The sequence below is a fragment of the Psittacula echo genome, assembly GCF_963264785.1.
Source record: "Psittacula echo genome assembly, chromosome: 3".
Lineage (NCBI taxonomy): Eukaryota > Metazoa > Chordata > Aves > Psittaciformes > Psittacidae > Psittacula > Psittacula echo.
In genome coordinates, this window is record NC_137736.1 from 40638201 (window position 1) to 40651076 (window position 12876).

At 36.5% G+C, this 12876-nt stretch overlaps 1 protein-coding gene across 1 annotated transcript in view; it reads left to right on the forward strand.

Moving 5' to 3' along the window:
• The window catches only part of DMD (dystrophin), a gene marked incomplete at both ends in the record, with an annotated part of 1114107 nt that overhangs the window by 363230 nt on the left and 738001 nt on the right, over positions 1 to 12876 (forward strand). The window contains 3 exons of the mRNA XM_080612996.1: positions 7500 to 7601; positions 7701 to 7808; positions 11398 to 11577. Coding sequence (XP_080469122.1) covers positions 7500 to 7601; positions 7701 to 7808; positions 11398 to 11577 — 390 coding nt within the window. The remainder of the gene's footprint in view (positions 1 to 7499; positions 7602 to 7700; positions 7809 to 11397; positions 11578 to 12876) is intronic.

The window sequence follows — 12876 nt, forward strand, 5'->3', positions numbered from 1 at the left end:
CCACGCAGCCACTTTCTCATTTCCCCCCTTCTTTCTGCCCTTGCTCCTGGAGGGATGGGAAGGAGAATCGAAAGAATGTAACTCCCACAGGTTGAGATAAGAACAGTTTAGCAACTAAGGTATAATACAAACCCACTATTGCTACCACCAATAATAATAATGATAAGGGAAATAATAAGAGAAGAGAATACAACCACTCACCACCCGCCGACCGATACCCAGCCCGACCCAAGCAGCAATCTGGTCCTTCCAGGTTTCCAGGTAACTCCCCCCAGTTTATATACTGGGCATGATGTGCTGTGGCATGGAATACCCTTTTGGCTAGGTTGGATCAAGTGTCCTGTCTCTGCTTCCTCACGGCTTCTTGTGCCCGTCCTCACTGGCAGATCATGAGACTCAGAAAGTTCTTGGTCAGAGTAAACATTACTTAGCAACAACTAAAATTATCAGTGTTATCAGCATTGTTCCCAGGCTGAAAGTCAAAAACACAGTGCTGCACCAGCTACTAAGAAGGAGAAAAATGACTGCTACAGCTGAACCCAGGACAATGTCACTTGCAAACTGAATATAAGCATGGAAAATACAATGTTTTGGCAGGCACAACCATTGGAGCATTTGACAAAAAGCACAATGAAGCCAAGTTCTAAGCTTGATCATGTATCTGCCAGTCTGACACTGAAAAGTAGAACAAAACAAGAGCATGCACTGTCAGACAGAGCTGCTTAATAAGACTGCCTGAGTGAGATGTCAGTCAGGATCAGATCTGGAAGAAAGAGAACAGTTATTGTCATGTAATAATCAAGACTGCATTTCCAAGTGAGTTCATTTGTTCCTTTTCTTTTTCAATATCTTTTTGAGATGGTGATTCCTGAAATATTTTAATATATCAAAATATATGTGTATAATGCATATATTTATGCATTAATATATATAAAACAATTTTAAAAGCCATAAAGTGGTCATTTACAGATTTAAGTCTCAACAGGATGACAAGAATCTATGCTGGCTTCAAATGAATGTTCTAGAAGCTCTTAAGATTTATTGCATATACCAAAAAAAAAAAAAAAAAGTGAGTTAATGGCACGGAACTTAGAAACCAAAAGTGTCCCCTGAAACAAATAATCCGTAGAAAAGTTAACCTTTTGGGGAAAAATAAAAGTAAACACAATTACAGCACTTCTCTTACAAACAGCTATTGTGCTAAGGTAGTCTGAGAGATTACAGCTTACCGAAAGGTTCTTACCAAAAGGTACTTACCAAAAGGCAGCTGCTGAGTGAATCTCAAATCTATATGTAGTACTTCAAAATCAGAGGACTACAGAACCAAATATTTTGCCATAGTCTGACTAACTTCTCAGGGAAAATGTGGGAAATTATCTTGAGCCCTGACAAATAGCTGGATGACATACAGAACCTATTAATGCAGGGATATTTTCTCTAATTATATCTAGCAGACAACAGATCCCTTAAGGACTCCTGTGGGCTAGCTTAAATTAGAGCCCTCCCAGGCTTCAGGGATCAGTCTGTGCTGGAAAGAGATCTGCATTCAATGTATCAACTGCTCCTGATGGCTTTTTACCCTGCTGAGGAAATGGAGCTTGAGACTGTAATTTACACTCTGTGATATATTCATATTATTCAGGGTACTTCCATTTGATTGAAGAAGATGTATGGGTAGTTCTTGTAAAAATATGTCCAAAAGGAGTAAGGAATGTTAAAGGATAGAATTGACTATTTCAGTTGGAAGACACTTACAAGGATCATCTACTCCAACTGCCTGACCAATTCAGGGTTGACCAAGTGAAAGCATGTTGTTAAGCACATTGTCCGTATGCCTCTTAAACACTGACAGGCTTGTGGTATCCACCACCTCTCTAGCAAGCCTGTTTACAGTGTTAGACCACTCTCTCAGTAAAGAAATGCTTCTTAATCATAGAATTGTTTGTGTTGGGAAAGACTTTTAAGATGACTGAGTCCAACCATTAACCTTACACTACCAAGTCCATCACTGAGCCATGTCCCTAAATGCCACAGCCACACATCTTTTAAATACCTCCAGGGGTAGCGATGCCAACACTTCCCTGGGTAATCTGTTCCAATGCTTGTCAACCCTGTCAGTAAAGAAATTTTTCCTAATATCCAATCTAAATCTCCCCTGGCCATTTGAGGCCATTTCTTCTTGTCCTCTCACTTGTTACTTGAGAGAAGAGACCAACCCCTACTTCACCACAACCTTCTTTCTGGCAATTGTAGAGAGAAGTAAGGTCTCCCTTGAGCCTCCTTTTCTCCAGGCTGAACAACCCCAGTTCCCTCAGCTGTTCCTCATTAGACTTGTGCTCCAGACCCTTCACCAGCTTCGCTGACCTTCTCTGGACCTGCTCCAGCAACTCAATGTGTCTCTGGCAGTGAGGGGCCTAGAACTGAACACAATATTCCAGGTGCGGCCTAACCAGTACCAAGTACAGGGGGCCAATCACTTCCATAGTCCTGCTGGCCACACTATTTCTGATATATGCTAGGATGCCATTGGCCTTCTTGGCTACCTGGGAGCACTGTTGGCTTATGTTCAGGTGGCTGTTGACCAGCACCCCCATGTCCTTTTCTGCTGCACACTTTTCAAGCCACTCTTCCCCAAGCCTGTAGCATTGCATGGGGTGGTTATGACCCAAGTGGGGGATGCTGCACTTTGCCTTGTTGAACCTCATACACCTGGCCCTGGCCCTTCAATCCAACCCGTCCAGATCCCTCTGTAGAGCCTTCCTACCCTCCAGCAGATCAACACTCCCCCACAACTTGGTGTCATTTGCAGACTTACTAAGGGTGCAGTTATTGCTACATGGGAGAAATTATATGAATGTGCTAAATACGTCTTTTTAAAAAACCTGATATTATGTATGGACAAAAGTATATTTCAGCTATTCCTCCTTACTTTAAAAAGAGGATAACCTTATCTTGTTAGAAAAACATCTTTCAATAAAACTATTCTATTGGTTGCAGACTTGAGGCATATTCTTTAACTTTTTGTATATTCACTCCAGTATTCCCAACAATTGTGTTGGTTTTACTCAATTTCTTCTGTTCTCATGTTCCCTTACTTAGACCTTTTTGCAGACTAGGAATATTTTATCCCTTATTTTTGGTAGTCATAAAGAGTATTCTTTCAAAGCTCTCTGAAAATAGAAAAAAAAATGGTTTTTTTACATGCAGATTTCTTGGAAAAATCCGGTGAAGGCTATAAAAAGAGGAATTTTGAGGGAGCAGGAAGACATTTTACTTTTCAGTCTGGATTCAGTCAGTTTCTCTGGAGATTGTTTTTTCAGATGTTGGGAACAAAACCACTGGTGCAGTCTGAGTTTCTGGGCACCACACAGACTACTTACAGGATCAGCTACTATTTGATGTGAATAAGGAGATAAAGTTGAGCACCGTATGATTTAGTAGTCAGTGACTGCTTTACAAATAAACAGTCCTAACATGGTATTTCTGACTTGAAACTGTGTTTCTTAAACCTATTCGACCAAACAGTATTTCTTAGTGTCATGGTTGTTACCATCTCTCATGAGAAATAACAGGTTTCAGGCAGGTCACTCTATCAACCCTTTTATCAGTGCAGTTACTTAGTCATTTTACTTACTTTATTAAAGTGTCTTGTGAAACTTTTAAAGGTAGGGGTTTTGGCTCTTTGAAATCATATGCAGAAAGTAGTATTTTGGATTGACTCAACCAAAGTTTTCCAGTCTGCATATCAATGCGTTTCTTAGAGAAAATGCAGAGCCAGGTATTTGATCTTGTACTCTTGAGTTTTTGGTGTCTTCTAGATGAGCAAGGAAAAAATATTTTTCAAGGTATATCATAGTGATAAAGGCAAGTTGATGAAGATGTTACTGCAGATGTTGAAAGCAAACTATTTCTTTACGAGCATTGTTAAGAAAACTCAGCTGCCTGAATGTGAGGTATTGAAAAATTAATTCATGTATGAGAATTTTTATAAAATACTTATCAATAAAAGATGTACTGCTTTATTTATAAACCATCAAAAGCATACAATATAAGTCTGAAGTAGCATAAACATGAAAGGTACAGAATTGAGTTTGAGGCTTAGACTGTGATTAGCATAACTTGAATTTAAGCATTCAAATACAATACACAGACACATAGAGAAATTAAGTAACAGAGAAAAGTGACAGTTCATCTATGTGAATGCCTGTCGCTGTTGCAGTCATAGACATCATGGTAAATGATGATTGTATGCTAATTACCAGAACATTCATTATGTGTGATGATGTGATTTATGGGCAGTTATGTAAGGTATATATTCATACAGAACTGTACTCTATTGCAGTTAGTGATAGAAAAGGAGCCTTGTTATGTGTAGCTTTAACGTTCCCAGCTCAAACCAGACTGAACTTTTCCTACTTAAGTATCTAATTTGGTGCTGTATTGTATGGGGTAGTACACCACTAATTTTGGTTTACTTTGTATTCTAATAGAGAATACTTAGGGTGTTTTTCTTGAACAGAGTTTAGAAAATGAAATATTTATACTCTTTAACCAGTATTTGGAAAGTTATTAAAAAAAAAAGAAAAAATCTAATCTGTTTAAATCTATTTTTTTTCAGTTTATCTCAAATATATTATCCATCCCATGTAATTAGTTGATTACTGAATAATAATAATTAAGGAATTATTATTGAACTAGTAATCAGTGGTTTGATATTTGTTTTTGTGGATTAGTGTATCTATCTTTTTTTGTGGATTAGTGTATCTTTCCACCAACTTTTCCTCTGCATCCATGTGTATATATAATCCGTGTGTATATATAATATATATCTATTATATAAGTCTCTTTGCAAGTTGAAGAACAATCATAGAGTACCAGGTTGGAAGGGACCTCCAGGATCATCTGGCCCAACCTTTGCGGTCATAGCATGACCTAGGCTAGATGTTCTAGCAGCCTGTCCAGTTGAATCTTAAAAGTGTCTAGATTGGATATAAAGATGCAACAGCTTGCGTAACTCATGGTGTTGCATACTGTAAGAATGAAGTTCTTTAAGAATGTAGAGTCTGTGAAAGTCTGTTAAAGTCTATCCTTTTTTAAATAAATGTTTTTTCTTGTCAAAGACTCTGTATTTGGCTTACATGAGAATTAAAAATTTCAGGCAGGTGAGAAATACTGCTTAGATGTGCACAGTGTCATTTATTCTGATCTACACCTGCATTACCAATGGAGAGACGTCTGGTCATTAAAAGGTTTTTCCAAAAACATTAATCTAAATCCAGTGTACCAAAACCTTTGCTGCTTAACTTTGGGATAATTTTTAAATCCTTGAATAAGAACTGTAAGTGTATTTTTTGAATGTAGTACGTAATTAGTGTCCATAAGCTTCTGTCTAAAATGGGCACCCAAACAACCAAATGTGATTCACCTCACTATCTGTATAAATAGAATTTTAGCAATTAAGAGATTTTTCTTCTCTGGTGGTGGGAAGAAAAGGTATATAGGGAAAATCTAGTACTTAGACTTGAACTTTGTTGAACAACAAGAAGAAGCCACTTATGACTTTGTTGAATCATTACAGTGTTTCTGAGTAGATAACTAATAATAATCATCCTGACTTGATGGAATTGTTAGGAAAGATAGAGTCTCAGATCAGGGTTCATATTAGAAGTGTCTGTTGGTTACCTTTGATCACATTATGGTTCATGGCAAGCAGACACTAATACTAAACATGATTTTAATGTGAAAAGAAATCACATTCTTAGATTTGCAAAATTGCTTGGCTTTTATCTAGATCTAATTAGGAAAGAAAGCAAATGTACAATACGTAATTCCAAATATATACCGAAACCATGATCCTAATATTAAGCCTGAAAAAGGCAAACAAAGCAGCTTTCTCAAAACCTATTTTGTAATTATGCAGTAAGTGACTGGGAAGGAATATTTCTCTGTATTAATGTATTTGTGCTGTTTAAGAATTGACGTATTTTGAAATTAGCATTATTATGCTATTTGACTAAAGATAGTTTTCATTTTTTCTAAATTGAACCAATATCTAATATTATATAGCTAATTGGCATGACAGGAGCCTCTTTAGTCTGCAAGATTTGTTATGGGTTTAATGTTCACTAAATGATAAACATGGTAGCTGCTAACTTTTTGCTTTGACATAAAATTGATAAAGTGACAAATTCAAATGGCATCCTGAAATTTTACCTCTCATTTTCTAGGCTGTGCAAAATTAAATTATTTCATTCCTGGTAGAAAATACAGTCTGAATATTAATCCCTTGGTTTTAAAATCTACCATTTGGATGCTACATTTTTTGCTAAAATTAAATTACAATCATATTAAAAATATATAAAAATACAGCATCATAAAATATCTCTAATTATAAGGGGGAATTATCAAGCTAATAAATATGAAAAATAAACATTTTGTCAAAGCATGCATTTGAAGTAGAGGGAAAAAATAAGAATGCAGTAGTATAGAATATTTTGCAGATTTTATAGGGGTTTTTATTTTGGAGCAGCTGAATAATTTGCATATGATGCTTAGGGGTAATTAAATAATTGTAAATTGTTGCAATAAAAGTTTTATGGCATGTGACACCATCACAGCATTATTAAAGCTCATCTTCTGTTTTAGGCATTTTTTAATAAAGGCTAGTATGAAATTAAAATAAAGTAATGCTTGATTTCAACTAAAATAAGGGAGAGGTAACAAGGTAGTGTTTTGTGTAATTCTAAAATTTATGTAGTAGCATACATTATGAATATAGAATCATAGAATAGTTAGGGTTGGAAAGGACCTTGAGATCATCTAGTTCCAACCCCCCTGCCATGGCCAGGGACACCTCACACTAAACCAGGTCACCCAAGGCCTCATCCAACCTGGCCTTGAACACCACCAAGGATGGAGCATTCACAACCTCCCTGGGCAACCCATTCCAGTGCCTTACTACCCTCTCAGTAAAGAATACCTGGGAAACCTCAATGAGATTGTGCTGGTTAGTTTATAAGGTGAAGTTTTTTTTACTGCAATATTTTAAAACAGTTAGGAACTTGTGTCAACCACACTGATGGTGCAGTTTAAAAATGAGATACTTCTTTGCTTTGATTACATCTTTGGGCCATTATAATTATGTTTCAAGTAGTTATGTTTTTGGCATTGTAAAGTTTTGAAACTGAGGGGGTTTCTGAGTGTGTAGTATCAAGACACTTAATAGAAAACTGTATCTGTAGACTAGTATTAAAATTCTCAGCTATTGGCTCTGTTGCTTTTCCTAGTCTCTCCATTTTTTTTTTGTTTCAAATGGTGGTAAGATCCATTTCAGTGTGGCATGCGACATATTTTAAGGGCTTGAGACTGTAAAAAGTGAATTGGAAAAGTTTTCACAAAAATTTGTAATGCCATAGGAAAAACAGATTGCTTCATTAAAAAAAAAAAAAAGTAAAAATTAAACAAATGCAAACATCTGTTGTGTGTTTCTTTTTTTCTAGTGCTTTGGAAACCGGTGGGCAGCCATCTGCAGATGGACAGAAGAACGATGGGTCCTTTTGCAAGATATTCTGCGTAAATGGCAGCACTTTGCAGAAGAGCAAGTGAGTAGTTGTAACAGTTATAAGTTGGCATGTCCTTAAAAAAATTGCACAAGGAAAGGCCTAACTGAAGCCTTTTCATTATCTTCAATTTTCTTTCAGTGCCTTTTTGATGCATGGCTTACTGAGAAAGAGGATGCTGTGAAAGAAATTCATACAACTGGCTTTAAAGATCAAAATGAAATGCTGACCAGTCTACGCAAATTAGCTGTATGTAGTTTTCATTCTCTTATTTTATGTTCAACTTTCTTATTTGTGAGTGCGACTGCATGTGGCTTTCTCGCACTCTCAGTCAATATGGTTTAGCAGAATAGCTCTTTCATACTTTAAGAATGGACATTCTCATGTGGATGGAATAGGTTGGCCCATGGCCTTGTTGATAAAGGAGACAATAGAAACAGATATTTTCCTTGGCTGTCAAAAGTTTATGAACTGAAGTAGCATTTGGGTGTGTTAAAAATATGTATACTTTTGTAGTGAAGGTTTCTTTGTTGATACTGTTGATGTATATATTGTGTGTGACTGATTATAGATGTATATTTACAAAGACATATGCATATGACTAAGCACTTATCATACAGCAAAACCTTTTATGCATTCCTTGAACTTGAAAAAGCTGCATATTCAAAAGTTGTGAAATGCTGACATTAGTATTACTTTACAACTATAACTCAACTGTATTTTGGGATTCTGTTTACATATGCAAAATGTACCCTTTTCAACATGTCCTCTACCTCACTTTTCAAAAAATACTTCACTATGCATTTTCTTTATGGAGGGAATGTGTCTGACTGGCCTAGAAAGATGGTGTGCTGGTAGAGGTGGAAAACTTGTCACAGCCTAGACTTTGAAATACTTTTATAGCATTAGGACATTTGTAAAGCAACGGTATGCACTGTTTTTTTACATAACAATGGCTGTTTATTCATTTAGAGGAAAGGAAACGCTCGTGTCTGTCCTTTTGTTAAAATAGGTAATTTATTATTGCTGTAAATAGGAACTTCTTTAGCAACCTGTTTGAAGAGAACTATTATTATTTCTTGTCAAATGGTGAGGGGAAGGAAGTGTCCTAGGCATTATTTCAAGACTTGGTTTTACACTTTACACAGTAGAATTTTCAGGCATGAACAATTCTCAATTTATTATTAATTATTTGGTTATACAGTAGGCTCAACTTTAGATTTTTAAAAATAATTTTAGAATTTATGTCCTTCTCATCCTTCTGTATTAAAACTAGAAACATTTTGGCTTTTGGCCAGTATAAATGCCATGATGTTTCTGAAGTTTAAGTAACTGGCTTTTAAAATCTACTCTATTTTGTCCTCACACATACAAATATTAAAGTTGTGGGGTTTTTTCAATTAGAATTCTTACAGCTTTGATTGTTTAAGTCTTACCTTGTAGGTGGTACAAAATTAGTGGTAAATATCCCTGTTGATTTATGGGAATGACAAAGAAGTTAATATTTCTTGATTTATTTTTTTTTTCCAAAATTCAAGACCTGAAAGTGTGGTTGTTAGCATAATCTTATTTATTGCTCACTTAATCAGAGTAGGATAATCAGAAATAAGAACAATCTTAAAACACCTTCTTATCCCTCCCTTCTTCCCAGGCACAACTTCACTCCTGACTTCTCTACCTCCTGCCCCAGGTGTTCACAGGGCAATGCAGAATGGGGGTTGCAGTCAGTTCATAACACTTTGTCTCTGCTGCAACTTCCTCTTCACACTGTTTCCCTGCTCCAGTATGCAGTCCTACCCATGGAAGAGAGTTCTTCATGAACTGCTACAGCATGTGTCCTTTCCATGGGGCAGTCCTTCAGGAAGACTGCTGCAGTCTGGATCCCCTGTGGGATCACAAATCCTGCCAACAAACCTGCTCCAGTGTGGGCTCCTCTCCACAGCACCACAGGTCCTGCCTGCTCCAGCACAGGTTCTCCACAGGGTCACAGCTTCCTTCAGGCACATCCACCTGCTCTGGTGTGGGGTCCTCCCGGGGTTGCAGGTGGATATCTGCTCCACCATGGACTTCCGTGGGCTGCAGGGCGCAGCCTACCTCACCATGGTCTGCACCACGAGCTGCAGGGGAATTTCGGCTCTGGATCTTAGAGCACCTCCTTCCTCGACTTCCTCACTTACTTTGATGTCTGCAGGGCTCTTTCTGTCACATTTTTCTCACTCCTCTATCTCAAAGCTTCTGCACAGCAGGTTTTACCCTTTTTTACTGAAATCATTGCAAGCTGCACCACTGGAGTCACTGATGGGTTCAGCTGTGGGGGGCCGTAGGTCTATTTGGAGCCATCTGGAATTGGTTCTATCCAATGTGGGGGTAGCCCCTGGTGTCTTTTCACAGATGCTACAGTTGCAGCCCTCCTGCTACCAAAATCTTGCTGTGTAAACCCAGTACTGCTGTCCCTCCTTTTCTCTCAGCTTTAGCAGTAACATTTTCATTCTTTATTGAAATGAATAGGTAAAATAAATTTTTAATCAGTATAAAACTTCATGCAGTTCTAATGTTGTGTGGAAATTGATACCAAATCAGTTAGATTTTCTCTTTGTTTATATGCTGTACCCACAATATCTATTTGTAAGAAATTTTTTTTTCAGATAAAACTGTTTTTTGCAAGAAATTTTTTGTGTTTTAATGCTCTCAAATGGCTTGTTTCAGAGGATTTCAGTAGTTGTATGCAAAAATTTATCTGCTTTGTCATTAACTCTCTATTGGGATCTGCTTAGTCTAAAGGTCAGAAAAACTGTTTAGGCCTTAATACTTTGTGCATGTGTTAGTGCTGACTTCTTTTCCCCTCATGTTGATGGGTAGTTGCTCTAGTTCTAAAAATAGTTCTTTAAAACAACTGTGCTTCGTTTTGGTTTGTTTTTTTTTTTTAATTTTCCACCTACTGTTTATTCCCTGTCACTATAATTGCCAATATAATTCCTACACAAAGCAAAGAAAGGGTGACAGAGCATGAATATGTGATGCACTGAGAATGTAGAATGTAAATGAACAGGCTGAGGTGAAATTTCACTGTCATTTATGGCACAGGTTTGTTAAGTTGTTTTCATGTCCACACCTAAGTTTTACAAACTGTAAAATGAAGGTGATGGTGTTCCTCTTTTTTGTAACACATGTTGAGATTTACTGAAAAAGTACAAAAGTACAAAACAACTAGTAGAAGCACATTGCCAACAAACAAGGAAACCACTTTACAATATTGAAATATTGGAATTTACAGTATGCACTTAAGTTATAACTGAGTTATTTGATAATTTGATAAAGCGAACAGTGCAATTTATTTTCTTGCAGATTTGCAAGATTTGTGTATTTTTTGCTTAATCAGTATTTTAGGTATTAGTATTTTTTCCGAGTGACTCTTAATACCCGATATATGACAAAGTACAACAAAACGTTAAAGAAATTTTTTTAAATGTTGATGTAGTTGTTAACATTAGTGCAGTTTTAAGGTTATTAATGTCACACAGCTGTTAGCTTTATGATTTATGTTGCTACCTGAGGCATGCTGAGATGTCTGGGGTTGCTCCACCTGTCATGTTAATATGTTTTGTGAAGTGCAATGTGTTCATTCCAAGATGCCAGCTCTGACAGCAGTTTTTACACTAACAACAGCATGGAAGTATAGGACTTTCTATGAATACCCCTACCCATTTTCAGTGCTTATGATGCTCTCTTTTGGAATTTTCTTCAAGGTCTGTTGGGTTTGTTTGGTTTGATTTTGTTGGTTTGTTTGGTTTTTTTATGTATAAATTACTGTTCTTCCTGCTGTTGCTTTCTTTAACAGATCCTAAAAGGAGATCTAGAAATGAAAAGGCAGATGATGAGTAAGCTGAAGTCACTCAGCCAAGACCTCCTTGTAGCTGTGAAAAATAAAGCACTGGCTCAAAAGCTGGAAAGTCGTCTTGAAAATTTTGCCCAGCGCTGGGAGAGCCTTGTGCAGAAGGTGGAGAGCAACTCGAAACAGGTAGATTAAAACCATAATTTTGTCACTTGGTGGCAGTCAAATCCTTTGCTAGTCAAATGCTTGAAGTAGTGTTGGTGCTGTTTATCATATTGTTTTACTATTTTTCTCTGCATGCTTGCTTTAGACATACTTTATTTTTAGGGCACCATGATACAACTGTAATACAACTTTCCAGAATTTCAAATATCACTTTAGTTTTTGATCTCTCTTCATAGTGTTGATTAGTTTCTTGGTTTGTTAACTGTGGTTTCAGGGGTGACAACAATCCATAATGTAAATACTCTTTCCAGGTTTTTTTTTTTTAAACCTCTTAATAGTTGGTCACTTCAAGTGTAATGTTTTTATGGCTGTCTCTGTGGAATAGCAGTTGGTCTGAAATCAGTGTAAGAGCTATTTGCTAGTTAAAGAGAAATTATTTAATTTCTTTTCAATAGTAAAAGTTTAAAGTAGATTACTTTTTTACTTCTTCTTATGTTATGCTGATTTAAAGGTTAAAAAGAGAAGTCATAAAAAGAGAAGTTTTTTTGTGAAAAATAAAGAAATCAATCTATACATGTAGCCCAAATGCCAGTGAAAGAAGAATATAATTTGCTATTATTTGCCCAGCTCCTGTTTACCATAGCATATGTATAAAAAAGAATAAAATCAAGTTTTAAAGTTTCACATTTTTTAAACCAGATAACAAAAATCAAGGCTGCGGTGTTCTCTGGTGTAGTACCACAAAACATATCCATTTATTTTTTCAAGTCAACTGACAGCGTCTCTTTCTTATTGTATTTAAACTCAAATCAGCTCACTTTTTTCTGTTCCATTATCTTATTGAGTTATTTCTGTGCAATCATTGCATGACTGGTGAAATGGACATTAAGACTTTTTAATGATAACATAAAGCAGAATGTCACTGCACACACCTCTGTCCTGTTCCTAGAGGGACTCTCATAGTTTGGACAGTTTGATTCAATTCCCTTGACCATACTGCAGTTTTTTGTTGCTATATACTAATCCTTCTACCAACTTCTGTTTGCCTAATTAAATGAAAGCTGCTATACTTCCTGTAGTTATCTGAATACTTCTCAATAACCTTGCTTCCAACTCAAGCTTTAATCTTCTAGTTCGCTCTGTGATAGTTTTTTTTGTAGCTGAAGTTGGAAAAATCAGCTTGGGAGAACAGAAGAGGAGAAAATCGGGAAAGGGTACAATTTCACCTCATAACAGAAAGCAAAACTAGTATGTGCTATATAGCATTTATAACAGTTGAAAATTAGATTTAGCAGTTGTGTATTTGCTGTAGGAAACCTG